The sequence below is a fragment of the Lynx rufus genome, unplaced genomic scaffold (assembly GCF_022079265.1).
Source record: "Lynx rufus isolate CCGP_SWC_20201006 ecotype Redwood Valley unplaced genomic scaffold, mLynRuf1.p SCAF_4, whole genome shotgun sequence".
NCBI classification, from domain to species: domain Eukaryota; kingdom Metazoa; phylum Chordata; class Mammalia; order Carnivora; family Felidae; genus Lynx; species Lynx rufus.
The window spans coordinates 131,391,055-131,407,701 of NW_025814856.1; the positions used below are offsets into that span (position 1 = coordinate 131,391,055).

Consider the following 16,647-nt stretch of genomic DNA (forward strand, 5'->3'; position numbering starts at 1 on the left):
GCTCATCCCAAAAGGTGCCCTCCTCAATACCCATCACCCACCCTCCCCTCCCTCCCACCTCCCAACAACCCTCAGTTTGTTCTCAGTTTTTAAGAGTCTCTTAGGCTTTGGCTCTCTCCCACTCTAACCTCTTTTTTTTTTTTTTCCCTTCCCCTCCCCAACGGGTTTCTGTTAAGTTTCTCAGGATCCACATAAGAGTGAAAACATATGGTATCTGTCTTTCTCTGTATGGCTTATTTCACTTAGCATAACTTTCTCCAGTTCCATCCACGTTGCTACAAAGGGCCATATTTCGTTCTTTCTCATTGCTCTGTAGTACTCCGTTGTGTATATAAACCACAATTTCTTTATCCATTCATCTGTTGATGGACATTTAGGCTCTTTCCATAATTTGGCTATTGTTGAGAGTGCTGCTATAAACATTGGGGTGAATTTGAGTTTTAAATAGAAATCTATCCATCCATCCATCATCTCTATAGACACACACACATGAAAATATATACATATACATAAGCTATCAAATAGGTTATTTCTTAATATTTTATAAATTATATTACAGTGGACTCATAAAACAGTGAATACTGAAGGTTACTTAGAAATTACCAAGTCAAACTTTCTCATCTCATAGCTGAGGAAACTGAAGCCTCCCCAAATTAAGATCCTTACTATTCACAGTGTAAAATCCAGAATTAAAACTCAGGATCCCTGACTCCTGTTCCTCGATTTCACTATTCTTACTTCCTCAAGCAATTTGATGGATGAAAAGAGAATGAAACATCGAGGGGACTCGGGACACAGAATCACAGGGCAATTTAAATTGGTCAAAGTGAGAGCTATTAACAAATGCGTCTTTCTGTAATTAAACATATTTTAATCCATGATCTTTTCACAAACAATGCTTCTTATTCCCTGGCAAAATGAAAGCAGCCTCATCTATATTTGAAATGCACACAGGACACTCCCCCAAGGCCAGATTTCCCAGATTCCTATCATAACCCACCCTCAAAGGGACTGAAGCCTTTACAAGCACAACTATGTTCTGTTCCACGTGCCATTTGCTTTAGGATCTTACAGTGACATCCTGGAACTGGAGCCGCATCGCGGAGCCAGATGACTGAGGTCGACTGGTGATCTCCAATATGGTTCTCAGCAAGATGTCCAGCAGGCTGGCCACTATCACATCGATTTCCTCCAACACAGATTTTTCCTTAAAAGAAAGAAATAAGGAGTTCAGGCAATTGTGGCTGAATATGTGTATTAATCTCTCTGTAACGGAAAAGGGGGGAAAAAACCACATCAAAAAGAGAACTGGATAACTTGACAGACCTGGACCTCACCTATATCACCTTAGTAAATGGCCTTCTTTTATAGAAAACAAAGGCACAGAGAACTTAACAGCTTACCCAAGAGTACCCAGCTCGGCTGTGCAGTGGTGCCTGAGTGGTGCCAATGACAAGGTGGGGTGATATCCTGGAAAGCATCAAACTACTCCAGAGCACTAGCTGTGCACTAACACAGTGTGTGATGTGGCCAAGTCAGATGCCTTTCTGGGTCTGATTCCTCACTGAAAGTCCCTCTTGGTTCCCCAAGTCCTTAATTCTTTTTATTTCAGACTGTGCTTACATACACTCTTCTTGAGCTGCACATTTTCTAAAACTCTATTTAAGTGCAAACAACTATTTCTATAAAAATGATTTTTAAAAAGCTCTACAGGTGTAGACTGTACAACATTCAGTATAGATGAACACCATGAGCTCCAGACTGAACCTCATGTCAATGGCCACAGTGGACTGCTTCCCTAAAGGAGAATTAATACTATCCAAGCCCCCAGGACTTGAGAGAGAAACCCAAGTTGCTCTTCTCTGACTGTATGCAGTGGAGTTGGATTCTGATTACAACTGCACAAGACAAAACTCTGTGTACTCAGGCTCTCTACCAAGGAGACTGTCTTCCAAACACACAAACAAAAACTTTTACAAAGTGTGAATCTGAAAGAGTTTTTTGGCCACGGTTTTATGATAAACTTTCTTACACTTCCGATAAAACTACCATAGTTTTCCCTCCAGGGCAGAGTTTCTGTTCTGAATTCCTTATCAGATAAGTCCAAAAGCTGACTGCAACTTCCAAACTGAAGTAGACAGGAGAAATTAAAAAAAATCTTTTCTACTACTGCTGATACTTGTTTTCAGTTTTCTGCAGTGAACTATCTCACTTAGCAGAATTATGGTTTATAAAAACATTCTAACTAGGCACAGCATAGCTATTCTTTACTGAATGACATAGAAAAGTTTTAAAGCAAAACTATCATTCTCTCCCTGTTGTCACTCTTCGACCCAGTCCCAGATCACCCTTGGGGCCTGGGATCACGGGGATGTGGAACAATCAGTGGTCCCTCCCCATGCAGATCTTATTACACTTTTACACACAGCGTTTCTGCCCTTCTCCTCTCAAGTGTCAACTTTGTTCCCACAGTGCGGGGCCCTCTCTCAGTTACGTCCACTGGGGTCCCAAGCCAGCTCACTGCTGAGCCCTTCAGAAGGCGATCCTAGGTAAGAGAGACAACAACGGGGAAACTATATAGTGTATGGCAGGGAGGCAGAGGCACAGGAGTCTCAGCACTGCTCTGTACAAGCTGTCAAAGATGAGCAAATGCCAATTCACGGCTGCAGGCTGACAGAACTAGAACAGGACACCCTTTCCATGTGGATTTCACATCAGTCCCATGAGTCATGAACATGAGTATCCAAAGAATTGTCCTCATTTCTAAGTAAGCATGTGATTTTTTGCTATTTGCCCTGTATCTTCTAATGCGACTATACAGCACCAAGACTCAGGTACATCCACAGGAATTCCCAAAGCCCCTGACAATTCAGTATTATTGTTGGGGCTGGGTAATGACTGTAGTGCAAGACATCCTTGGTCTCCTGGGCCCTTCCTCTGCTTCTACGATTTCTGTGGGACCCAAGGGCCATGGGCCCAAGGGCCATGGCCAAGCTCTGAGCATTATGCAGCCTTCCACAGAATGGGCCCCAAAAGACTTCACTTTACAGGCAGTAATTTATTCTTGCCACAGAGTATTCATCATATCAAGATTAAAGACACATGTGGGAGGCTTTGAGATTTCTAATTTTTCTCACTGGGTATTCAGTTCTTTCTTGAAATACAAGTTGAGGAGGTTATTTGGGGTTACAGCAATCTCACAAGGTTAAAAAAAAATATTTCAGAAGAATAGCAAAATGTCCAACCCAGCTGGAAATAAAAGTGAGAGTCTCAGAGGGTTATTCTTCAGTGTGGTTTCTCTGAAAACTTGAGAGTTTTTATTTCCAGAAGCCATTTGATGGGAACTACATACTATGATCTGTATTTACTCACTGAGCTATTTTTCTTGATGAGACAAAATACATTGCTAAGGATTCGTGCACACATGATCAGGTCCTTCTGTTCTTGCAGGTGCATGTGGAGGTGATGTAACACGACAGGCAGGAGAATGTACCTGGAATCTGGAGAGAACAGAAGCATTAGTGTCACATCTATGGAGGCCCACGCCAACCTTGTACATACCCATACCTACTCTAACTGTACTGGTTAAACGATTAACACATAGTGAAAAGCTACATAATTGGTATTGGAAAAAAAGTAGTCCGTTTCCCTAATCCATGATTCCTGCACTCAAGAAGTCTTTGACTCTTATACTGAAAATAGATTATTTTTTTTAAATTGTCTGTTTTACCTCCAAATATCTAAATGGCATGCTTATCTGGCCATTTTCTGATTTTTCATTGAGACTGACCATCCAGTGACTTCTTACTATAGTAGGTGAAAATTTAGCTTTTCTTACCTTCTTGTCTTCTCCCCAGTCTCGGAAAAAAAAAATTTTTTTTGTCACAATTTCTGGCTAAATTAACATTTTGCATTTGCTGCCATTCTGATTTCCAGTGCTTTGCACATGACCAAGTTTTTGTTTTACTTTTGTTTATCTCTCTTTAAAAGCTTTCAGGAAATTATTCCTGGTAATTCAAATTTTCATGACCACGTGCCTTGCTTTGGCCGTTGAAACCTACAAAAACTCATGTCCTGCAGGGCTGGGATCTTGCCTTGAAGTACTTCCAGCATTATTTCCTTTTCTCTATTTCTTCTGTCCTCAGTCTGGAACTCTGACTACACTGACATCACGAATCTCTTAAAATATCTTCTTTTCTTGATTTTTTTTTCCCATCTTTTTGCCCAACTTCTTTATCTTCCAACTCTTCTATTCAATTTTCTTGTTTTTGCTACCCTATATTTAATCTCCAAGAGTTCGTTCTTATTTCCACCTGGGCCACCACACAGCTCCTTGTGCTCAGAAGGGCCCCACACTTGGTTTCATGCTCGGCTGCTCCCATGATGAAATTCCCAATAATTTTCAAAGAGGTATTGCATTTTTATTATGCAACCTTTCCTGTTTATTATTCCTTCTTTATTTCTTTTTACAGAAGGTTTCATTCTTGTTTCACAGATGCACTATTTTCTCTTTCTGGGTTGGGAGACAATTTTGTGATTTCTTTTTCTCCTTCAATTATCTTTTTCTTTCAAGTTCTTTTTTCTGTTTCTTCATTTTGGCCTCTGCTTTCACATTTAAGGTTTTCGTACAGTATCTGTTGATTGCTGTCTGTCTTTACAAGCAAGTCACTAACATGCTAACTGGGTGGGGGGACCCACAACAGTGCCTCGGCAAGCTTGTAAACTGGTGAAGCTTCACAGCAAGGAGGGAAGGCATCCAGATGTTTCATCAGGGGACCCTCAAATTTCAGAATCCAAGATGCCTTTTCTTGGGCTTGTCAGTTTCTCTACAGAGGAATCTGCCAAACTCCTCTCTGGGGAGCATGAAACCATCATCTTCTAGTAACTTGAAATCAGGAAAAGAAGGGGCAGGTGAGGGTCTCTTTGTTTAATTGTGAGGCCCTGTTTATGGTGTGGAGCCTCATTCTCAAATTTAGCAGGCTCTGAACTCCTGAATCTAGGCACATCTCATTCACTTTCTTTAGAGGGTAAGCTTTCCATTTTTGGCTACATTGACTATTCTGTCTAAGGACTTTTTATTCAATTTTTTTTTATTTCTAGCACCCTTAATTTTCAGATACCTTGTATTTTCTTTTTATTTTTCTTCGTTTTTTGTAAAGTTTATTTATTTATTTTTCATAATCTCTGTATCCAACATGGGGCTCGAACTCACGACCTTGAGATCATGAGTCACCTGCTCTTCTGACTAAGCCAGTCAGGTGCTCCTGAATACATGCTATTTTCAATTCTTGATCCTTTCTGAAACAGCTCCGTGCCGTCTGCGGATCTGTAGTGTAAAGTAGCCTGTTCTTGGCACCACTCCAACACCACACACCTGTGTGCATCAGCCTTCTCTCGTCTGCTGTCAGCTGCCACTCATCTTTGTCAAAACTGTTGAGATTTATGCCTTGTCATCTCTTCTCCCAGGCTCATAAACTTGGGAGATTACACATTAAAAAAAAAATTCCTTGGGGCACCTGGGTGGCTCAGTTGGTTAAGCAGCCGACTTTAGCTCAGGTCGTGATCTTGTGGTCTGTGAGTTTGAGCCCCATGTCGGGCTCTGTGCTGACAGCTCAGAGCCTGGAGCCTGCTTCGGATTCTGTGTCTCCTCCTCTCTCTGCCCCTCCCCTGCTCACACTCTGTTTCTATCTCTCTCAAAAATAAACAAACATTAAAAAAATTAAAAATTCCCTTACCGACCACAGATACAAAAACCCTTTTCACACCTTTGGCAGATCATTTCTAGCAATATGTAAAATACCTATTATTACTTCATGACCAGGTAGTGTTTATCTTAAAAGCAAGGTTTGTTAAACATCTGAAAATCATACTTGTATACTTTCACCAGGGAAGAAAAGTAAGTACAATCGATTCTTGTTATTCATGGTAGTTTTAAGTTGGAACAAGTCACTGGAAAACCATGAAATGGCAAATAACTAATCATTTCTCCTAGGGGAAGTATATGTGTGTATAATATAGGATGCATATCCCACATAGGTAACAATATTAAATCCTAAAAACAACTCATCCAGGTAGATTCTATTTTCTTTATTTGATAAAAGAGAACACGAGGTTTAGAGGTGCTAAGTGACTTGCCTGAGGCTACCCCACAAAGAAGGGCCAGAGTTGGGATTCAAACTCTAGCAGCTGGCCCCGGAGATGAGCTTCTTGCACTGCGCTGCACTGCCCCCTACTGCTCCATCCTCTAGTTGGACGAGCATGAGAGTGGAAGGGAATGCAGAGCATTGCAGTGTTTGAGCTCAGCTGGGAATCTGTGTATTCTGCTACTCAAATATTTCATTGCTTTGTGCAAGTCCACGAATGAACGTGAGAGGGTCACAAGTATTGATTTTGAGGTCACAAACACATTTTAATAAGGAAATCCATAAATAAATAATTTTGACTGTATAAGGATCATTTCTCTATCAATTGGAAGTCTTATATTTATCCCTAATTTGTCATTAAATAAGTATTTGAAACAGTAACGTAACTGACTTATGCAGTATATATTTCAATCTTTTGAAAAAGTAACAAGTATGCTTATTGTCCTGAGTGTTTACTTTTTTTTTTTTAACGTTTATTTATTTTTGAGACAGAGAGAGACAGAGCATGAACGGGGGAGGGTCAGAGAGAGGGAGACACAGAATCCGAAACAGGCTCCAGGCTCTGAGCTGTCAGCACAGAGCCCGACGCGGGGCTCGAACTCACGGACCACGAGATCGTGACCTGAGCCGAAGTCGGCCGCTCAACCGACTGAGCCACCCAGGTGCCCCAAGTGTTTACTTTTCAACAGGATGTCATAAGCAAAAAACTATTGTTAAGACTGTAATTGTCATATTATTTATGGATATGCTCACTTGCAAATGCCCTAGCTCCTTTCCCTGATCTGCTTGATTTTCTTTTTCTTTTTTAATTTTTTAAAATGTTTGTTTATTTTAGAGAGAGAGAGAGACAGAGACAGAGTGTGAGTGTGGGAGGGGTGAGAGAGAGGGAGACACAGAATTTGAAGCAGGCTCCAGGCTCTGAGCTGTCAGCACAAAGCCAGACGTGGGACTTGAACTCACAAACTGCAAGATCGTGACCTGAGCCAAAGTCAGATGCTTAACCGACTGAGCCACCCAGGTGCCCTGATCGTCTTGGTTTTCTAAACGACGTCACCTCTGCAGCAATTTCGAAAGATTATTCCTGATTTATTAAAACTCATGTATCTTATAAATAGTTGCATAAATAATTCAACTTAACTAACTCAAGAAACAATGGACAACCTAAATAACTCTATACTTAGTAAAGAAATTGAACTCATAGATCAGAAACTTCCCACAAGAAAAATTCCAGGCCCAGATGGCTTCTATGAATTCTATAAAGCATTATGGAAAAAAATCAAATCAAAGTCTACAAAAATTCTCCCAGAAAATAAACAGGGAACACAACTAACTCTTTGAGGCCAGTATTATTGATGCCAAAATTAGTCAAAGATATTACAAGAAAACTATAGATTGCTATCTCTCATGAACATAGATGCAAAAATCTTTATAAAATTTTAGCAAAATAAATCTAGTTATCTAGTTTTATATATATATATATATATATATATATATATAAACACTATGATCAAATAGGATTTATCATTAAGGCAAATTTGGTATAATATCTGAAAGTCAATCAACATTAATTCAACATATTAACATATGTAGAGAAAATGAGCAAAACTCAGCATCCATTCATGATAAAGTGTCAGGAAGCTAAGAATAGAAGATAATTTTCTCAAATTGATAACGAGCATTATAATGCCTACCTTTAGCTAACATAATAGTTAACAGTGAAAGATTGAAAGCTTTCTCCCCAAGAGCAAAATTAAGGCAGGGATGGCCAACTTCACCAACTCAATTCAGCACTGTAGTGGATTCTTTCCTAGTCAGTATAAGATATATCATATGTCATAAAGAATATGATTCTTTATCCTAATAAAAATCAGAGAGCATGCAAAATATTCACAGCTGGGAAAGCACCATTATCAGTGTTTGCATGATTGGTTTATCAACACAAGGAGGTTTGGTGCCATAGGTTTACCATCACAACAAACCACACAAGGCATAGCCATTCTTCACTTTCAGCAACACAGAACATTAAACTCCAAACTTGTAAAATAATGCACTGCAGGCTTCCTTTAAAGCCTTTAAGCCTTACCAGGAAACTTAAATACTTATTTATAAATCAATTACTTGACAAAAAGAACCAAGAAAAAGAAACTAACAAATTACATGACAGGAGTCACTGCCTCGTGATGATTAATTAGAACAGAAGATAAAGCTTATCTGGTATGTTCCTGCAGGTAGCACAATTTGATTTCTAAAAATTCAATTTGCAACCAACTGTTAAGAGAATACCAACTGCAAAAAAGCGAGGCAGGTAGACAAATAATTCGTGTGTGGTTGTGCATAAAAAGAAATATAGGACTACCTACATTGCAGATTTGCTTTTTCTCCATACTAGGGCAATGTCAGCCAATGCAAATGATACAATTGGTGGGGAAATGCCAAACTCGCTGACTAGTTAAAATGCTAATTCTTACCTTTAAAAGGAAACACTTGAACTCATCAAGCAGGACCCAAGAAAAAAAGAAAACCTGCAGTTGAACAAACACTCACTTCCCATACATTTAGCAAAAGAACCTGTTATGCAGTTTCTGTCCTTCAAAGTGTCGACACCCTCACATTCTACATCTCAGACACAGCTCACTGTGTTATGTATCTCGTGGAGTGTATAAAGGAGTGACTCTCATTTACTTTTTATTTTGCCACTACACACGTGAGTGGATAAAGCCAGCTCCCATTAGTAATTCCCAATGGGTGTGGGGCTAGGAAGGAGGAGAAGCAGCTATTAAATGCTGGGAGCCACCAATAACTGAAATGCTAATGTCACAGATAGCAACAAAACTTGCAAATGAGCCTTTCACACCCTGGAAGGCAGACCCTGAATGGAAAGAAGGGCAGACAACACAGGGGCTACAGTCTCATGCAGACAATGTCAGGATCACAGAGGGAAAACAACAGTAGAGGCCTAGAGATGATCTCTGAGTGTGGTTTTTAGAGCTCACTCCCCAGATTTATTCCCACCCTGGATGCCTCCACCACGGGGCGCCCTTTCTAAGGCTCAACAGATGCTATGCCCACTTGTTACTTTTATCAACTGTGTTCTGCTTCTGGTCTGGGCTTCCCACAGCCCAAGCTGTTCTGTTGTCATATTCATGCTCATCCTTAGCTCAGAGGTTGCTTTTCCAGTAAGATTTTTTTATGCATATCATTTATTCAATACCGATTGCTGCTGTATCCTGATTCCTAATGTGTGACCCAGAACATAGTATTCATTCATGAAACCTCTACTGAGCACCTACTATACACCAGACACAGTGCTGGGAGCTGGAAATATCATTGTGATGAGGACAGATAAAGTCCCTGTACTCTGAGGTTTTCCTTGTGGAGCAAGGGATGAAGACAGACTTTAAACAATTAAAATCCAATTCTTTTTTCAGTTACAGCCCTAACATGTAATCCAAGAAGCAGAAAGCAAAACAGGCATGAGAAGGAGATTATGAGAGCAAGAACTGAGTGAGCAGGGCAGACTGGAGATGATTCAGAAGATGCGAGTTACTGAGCCCAGCAGGGTGAACAAGGATCACCTAAGATCAGAGAGGAGCAGGAAAGTGTGGGTTCCACTAGAGTGAAGCACAAGGAGATGGGACCAGGCAGGTGGGGAGGGTGAGGCGACAGGGCCTGCAAGATCAATCCTCTTCTGTGTCCTCAAAACAGAGCACAATCAGTGGATGTGAGCAAGGGAGGTGGGAGTGACATCATCGGGTGTGAGTTTCTGGAAGGGAACTCTGGCTGCACACATGGATGGGCAAAAGGAGAGGGAAGCAAGTCTGGACATGCCTGAGGGCATGCAGGCAAGGCGGCAGTGTGGGATGGACCTGTGTCTGGTCAGGGGGAGGCACAGATACGGGCCGCCGCAGAGGCCCAAGAATAGTCTCTGGAGAGGTGGAGATGAAGGGCAGAAGGAAGAGGAAGGTTTCACGGACAGCTCAGAGCTCCAGGGGTTGGTGCTGCCATATACTGAGACAGAAGGAACAGACTGAGAGGGAAAAGGGGTTTGAGGAGCTTCTGCGACATCTGCGTAGAGAAGCTGAGGACAGACGGCTACTCAGGTTTGGAGCCCAGAGGAGATATCCAGTTGCCTAGAAATACAACTGTGAGGGTGGTGTTGGCACATGGACCACAAACTGAGGTGGTGTGGGTGGGATGAACCCCAAGCTCACTCATGCCTCCCTACTACACAGGACCTCCTTCCCTCCCCAGGTCACAACTGCTGCATCTTATCAAATCATAACTCCTTGTTCAAAGTCAGCTTTCATGGTAAACTAGCAGCAGACTGAGGGCAGGGGCTGGATGTTTCACTAGCTACAATATCTCTAGCATCATACCTGGCATGGGGTCTGGCTGCAATACTCATTTGTTGAATAAATGAATGAACTGCCCCATGAGTCTACTGGATAGGAGAAGCAGCGGAAATGGAGCCCCCTGTGTCTCCATGTTTTAACCTGGCTTAAACAGGAAGTGAGACAGCACATTGTCACAGTCTGGCTTGCAGTGACTCCCTCTGCCACTGATCGCCCTGAGCCAGCAGAGGAACACAGCTACTCCCATATGTCAACGCAGATTGGTCAGCTGCTGGTAGCAGTGGATACAAGGCACACATCCCAGCCCGTTGCCCCCCCACCCACCCCCCCGAAAACCATTGCAGATGTGAACAGGTGATGTGTAAGAAACGAGAAGATACAGCTTTCAACCATTCCCATGTAATGTGCTTACTCACGCCAGTCAATTTAAAGATTTCAGCAGAAAGGTAAGAACACAGTTTAAATTGGGTCTTGCCATTTACATTGATTTTCACACAAATAAAACTTAGGGTGAACTATGATTTTAGGGGCACTTCCACCTTCTTCCCCAACCTCTATACGTCAGCTCTACTCTTCCTGCTATTGCCAAAGTGGTCCTCTCCAAAACTTAGACCCTTTCCTGGCCCTCAGGAAACAGGAAGATTTGTGAGGAGAGAGGGAAAAATGAGTTGTTCAATTTTTACACATTAAATATGTCTGCTTAGACCCCAGATGACTTAGATGTCAAATGCCAATCTATGTAGGTTGCAAATCTTAGCTATGGCCTTCAGGTTTGGCCATATGCCCTCGACTCTGAACTTGGGGTGTGACTAACAGGGCTAATTCTGCCTGGTTATGAAACGGCTCCAGCTCTGAGGCTGTCCGTGGACCCTTAACTCAACCTGGCTTGACTCTTCCCGTGATGTATTCTCATACCCGTCTTTGGTATTGACTATGGTGTCCCTCTTTCCATCTCTTTTCTGTATTAATTTTTAATCTAAGCTCAATCAGGAGTATTCTATAATCATTCTGATACCTATGCATGCATCCTCTGCTTTTTTTCTCCTTGGTATTTGTGATCGTTTTTATGGGTCAACTTGAGTGTGCTGTGGGGTGCCCAGAAATTTGGTTAAACAATATCCTAGGTGTTACATTTGAATTGGGAGCCTGAGTAAAGCAGATTGCCCTGCTCAATGCGGGTGGGCCTCAACCAATGCGCTGAAGCCTGAATAGAACCAAAGGAGGCATAAGGGAGAACGTGCTCTCTTTGCCCGTCTTTTAGCAGAGACGTCAGTCTTTTCCGACCTTCAGACTCGAAGTGCAACTTCCACCACTGGCTCCCTCAGGTCCCCAGCTGACCAACAGCAGAATTCTCAGCCAGCATAATCTGAGCTCATCCCATACAAGAAACCTTGTACACACACACACACACATAGCCTCTATTGGGTCTGTTTCTCTGGAGAACTCTAAGGCAGGATTCTAGCACAAAGAAAACTGTGAGAATTTTTTGTCTTTTCTGGGGAGTTTGTAACATTTAAGGTCTTTTTTTCCAAAATGTTTTGAAATTTATTTTCTCAAAAGTGTGGCCCAACTGTACTCTGGACTCCTTCTTTGGATACTATGAACTCTCAGAAAATAAGGTCACATTCTCAGATTCTTCTCACTTCTATCTCACTAGCCATTTCTTTGCCTATTAGAACTAAGCTCAGAGTAGCAACGGTCTTTGCCATACTCTATGATCTGAAGAATGGTCAAGAACTAAGCACTTTATCTTTGATTGAATGTGTATCCTGTTAACACCCTGTAATGTCCTCATCTGCACTTTACCTTGTCCTATTGTAGATTTTAATTTTAAATCAGGAAAGTATCTTTTGTAACGTCCTTCTGGCCAAGATGTATGTGTACTCACACAAGTGCAGCACTTCTGAGTTTCATTTAAAATTTTTTTTTTTAATTTTTATTTATTTTTGACAGAGAGAGAGACAGAGTGTGAACAGTGAGGGGGAAGGAGAGAGGAAGACACAGAATCTGAAGCAGGCTCCAGGCTCCAAGCTGTCAGCATAGAGCCCAACGCAAACCGTGAGATCATGACCTGAGCCAAAGTCAGATGCTTAACTAACTGAGCCACCTAGGCACCCCTGAGTTTCATTTTTTAAACTTTCAATAAATTAAAAAAAAAAAAAAAAACCTCCTAGATTTCTAAGTGTTTTTTTTTGTTTTGTTTTGTTTTTTTTCCTCATATGCAGCTGAGCTATTGCCTTGGTTTTGAGTCTGTTTTACCCATATGGAGTGGACGGAGTTGTGGTCTCCCAAAGATGTCCATGTCTTAATTCCCAGAACCTGTGAATATGTAATGGCAAACTTTACAGAAGTGATTAAATTAAGGATCTTGAGATGATGAGATTATCTTGGATTATCTGGATGGGCCAATGTAAGCACATGGGTCCTCTTAGGTGAAAGAGGCAAGAAAATTGAGTCAGAGAGAAATCTGGAGATGCTACACTGCAGGCTTCAAAGACGGAGGAAGGGGCCAAAAGCCCAGGAGTGCAGGTGACCCCTAGAAACTGTACGAGGCAAGAAAACAGATTCTCTCCTCGACCCTCCACAAAGGAATGCAGCTCTGTGGACACCTTAAATTTAGTCCAAGGAGAAGAATTTGGTACTTCTGCCCTACTGAACTGTCATATACAAAGTCTATGTCCATAGACTAAGTCCATAGTTTCCGATTTAGAATTTCGGAGTTACTAGAAATACTTTCGAGGTTTCCCTACCATCAGTGTGGGGTCCCAGGTAATTTAAATAGAGTATAGTTTGTGTCTTGGGAAGTTCTCAGGTAAGCGTGCTATTTTTTTCCATGAAGACAGCCTTTTTCTCAAAGTGCATTGCCATTTATACGTGGTAAGTTTCTGTCTTCTCCAATGGTGAATCACTCAACATCAAGCCAAACTTCAACCCTCTGGGGCAGTGATGGAAATCTTTCCTCTTACTAGCATCCATGTGCTTCTAAGTATTCCACTGATCGGGAGTCGCTTTTGCTTCTCGAAGGTTGTTTCTCCATAATCATCTTCCATGGGGAGTGCCCCACATAACAAAAGAGGCAGGTTTCGTCTTCTCCTCTTCCCCCTCTGCATCACAGTGACAGTCACCAACCTCCCAACACAGGCTCTGAGCCTCTCTCCAAGGTCACCAGCACAGACCCTCCAAGGTCTACATTTCCTGGGTCTCCTGGGTCCTTCCACCCCCCACCCCAAGAAATAATCTCACCACCTCCCACAAAGACCCCTATCTCTCCTCCTGGATCGAAACAACTTCTCTTTGTATTTTTTTAGTCCTGGTTTCTATACTGCCAACTAAGCATCAGTAATCAACACGGCACTGAGTCCACAGACAGAACACATCCCGGAGAGGCATGTAATGAACACAGTCCTCTCAAATAATGTCCTTCCGTTTGAGAACAATTTTCATTATCTGTATTGCCCTTTTGGTATCAGATTCTATTCGAACAAAGAATTATCTGGTCAGTGAGGGAGAAATGTGGCAGAAACTACCAATTCCTCTGAGATGGGATGAACTTTTCTTCATTTGGAAAAAGCATAATTGGTAGTCTAGTCATACCAGGTACCTGGTTTGGACCTCTACCCCTCCACTCCACCCCCCTGTTCCCAACCCCAGAGGAGACCCTGATCACTGCAGAAGAACCTCTATGGGTCTGAGGAATAAAGTTTGAAAAGCACTGCAAGAAATATCTTTTCTCCAGGATGAGATGTGTTTTCCTGGGGAGAAATGAGAAGGTTTGAATTTTCTTTTATTTACTTAAGTGTTATTTCTGGAGAAAAAAACAAAACACAAAACCAAAAACCAGAAACAAATAGTCTATCAATAGGAGAAAAAAATAAATTAACCATGATAAATTCATTCATAGTGGAATATCATCCCACAGTATAAACAAGAATGAACTAGAGCTATATCTTGTAGCATGATAAAAAAAAAAAGATTTATTAATGATTTACTCATCTGATACTATTTTATTCTTGTATGTTTAAAATGTTTTACAATAAAATATGTAATAAAAGTTTTATTATCTATATTTGAAACTCTATTTCAAAAATATTATACCCACATATGCATTCATGTGGAAAGATAACTCTCAATAGAATCAATTTTGAAAAGTTTATTTGCTGATAGTACAGAAACTTCTTAAACTTTAAAATGAGTTTGGTAATTTATTTCAGGAAAAACTAGAAGAAAAAAGGCAATGGGATTTAATAACAGATATGACAAAATCAATTTAGTAATTGGTCATGTGCTATTAGGATAAAATAAAAACTGATAATACATCAAAATTTTCACTCAGATTCAGAACACAAATTGAAGGGACAATTTTAAGAACAAAAGAGACAAAGAAGAATCCTATCAGGTCCCTGTAAGCATCCCCGAAATAAAATGTTAAATTTTGTTGAAGAAAAAAATGAAATCTCTTAGGCAAGAAAATAAGCATACCTGACGTCCCAACTAGTTTGTGATTAGAATCAGTAATTTAATCATTAGGGTTTTCATTCTTTCTAGAAATAAAGCTTTAATAGCCAGACTGTTCTATTTGGCTACTTAATACATTTATTCTACCATCCAAATACACAATGATTTTGAGACAGTAATTGTGTTTCCTCTTTCTAATTGCTTCTGCTGACCTGTGACTACTGGAGGTAAGTGACAGCTTTCCAGAGACAAGGTTTCATTCAAGAGACTCACCACCCTACCTGGATTGGTATAAAGCTGGCTTTCCACGGTTTTGCCGATGCACTGCAGTTTCACGGCCTGCAGGGAGTCGTCCACGTGCACGATGGTAGGCAGGCTGCCCAGGGTGTCCTGCACCAAGTTGGCCACTTCCCTGACATCAAAGAGCTTCAACAGCTCTGAGTACACAGCTGGGAAGGAGCTCAGAAACACAGCCTTAAAAGGAAGAAATTTATATCAACTCCAAGATACACCCTGAGAAATTTGCTGTAAAATGTCATTGAGTTTAAGACTATGACAAATAATTTTGAATGCTAAAAAAATGAATGTAAAATGTATCTGGGAGATACTAGGAAGATGGCGGCGTAGGAGGACGCTGGGCTCACCGCGCGTCCTGCTGATCACTTAGATTCCACCTACACCTGCCTAAATAACCCAGAAAACCGCCAGAGGATTAGCAGAACAGAGTCACCGGACCCAAGTGCAGACGAGAGGCCCACGGAAGAGGGTAGGAAGGGCGGCGAGGCGGTGCGCGCTCCACGGACTGGCGGGAGGGAGCCGGGGCGGAGGGGCGGCTCGCCGGCCAAGCAGAGCCCCCGAGTCCGGCTTGCAAAAGCGGAGGGGCCTGACGGACTGTGCTCCGACAGCAAGCGCGACTTAGCGTCTGGGAGGTCATAAGTTAACAGCTCTGCTCAGAAAGCGGGAAGGCTGGAGGACAAAGGGAGGGTGAGCTGCGGAGCCCCCGGACGACAGAGCTCAGTTTGGCGGGGAACAAAGGCGCTCTCCAGCGCCATCTCCCCCGCCCATCCCCCAGCCAAAATCCCAAAGGGAACCGGCTCCGGCCAGGGAAATTGCTCGCTCCGCGCGAACACCCAACTCTGTGCTTCTGCGGAGCCAAACCTCCGGCAGCGATCTGACTCCCTCCGGCTGCACAGGGCCCCGCCTGAAGTGGATCACCTAAGGAGAAGCGAGCTAAGCCTGCCCCCCCTGCCGCCGTGCACCTTGCCTTCCCACCCCAGCTAATACGCCAGATCCCCAGCATCACAAGCCTGGCAGTGTGCAAGTAGCCCAGACGGGCCACGCCACCCCACAGTGAATCCCGCCCCTAGGAGAGGGGAAGAGAAGGCACACACCAGTCTGACTGTGGCCCCAGCGGTGGGCTGGGGGCAGACATCAGGTCGGACTGCGGCCCCGCCCACCAACTCCAGTTATACACCACAGCACAGGGGAAGTGCCCTGCAGGCCCTCACCACACCAGGGACTATCCAAAATGACCAAGCGGAAGAATTCCCCCCAGAAGAATCTCCAGGAAATAACAACAGCTAATGAGCTGATCAAAAAGGATTTAAATAATATAACAGAAAGTGAATTTAGAATAATAGTCATAAAATTAATCGCTGGGCTGGAAAACAGCATACAGGACAGCAGAGAATCTCTTG

The 16,647-nt window shown here is 42.3% G+C and overlaps 1 protein-coding gene across 1 annotated transcript in view; it reads right to left on the minus strand.

The window, feature by feature from the left end:
- The window catches only part of DOCK4 (dedicator of cytokinesis 4), a 437,799-nt gene that overhangs the window by 112,757 nt on the left and 308,395 nt on the right, over window positions 1-16,647 (minus strand). Inside the window, exons 23-25 of the mRNA XM_047096261.1 lie at window positions 15,232-15,424; window positions 3,373-3,500; window positions 1,073-1,207 (exon numbers count right to left, since the gene is read on the minus strand). Coding sequence (XP_046952217.1) covers window positions 1,073-1,207; window positions 3,373-3,500; window positions 15,232-15,424 — 456 coding nt within the window. The remainder of the gene's footprint in view (window positions 1-1,072; window positions 1,208-3,372; window positions 3,501-15,231; window positions 15,425-16,647) is intronic.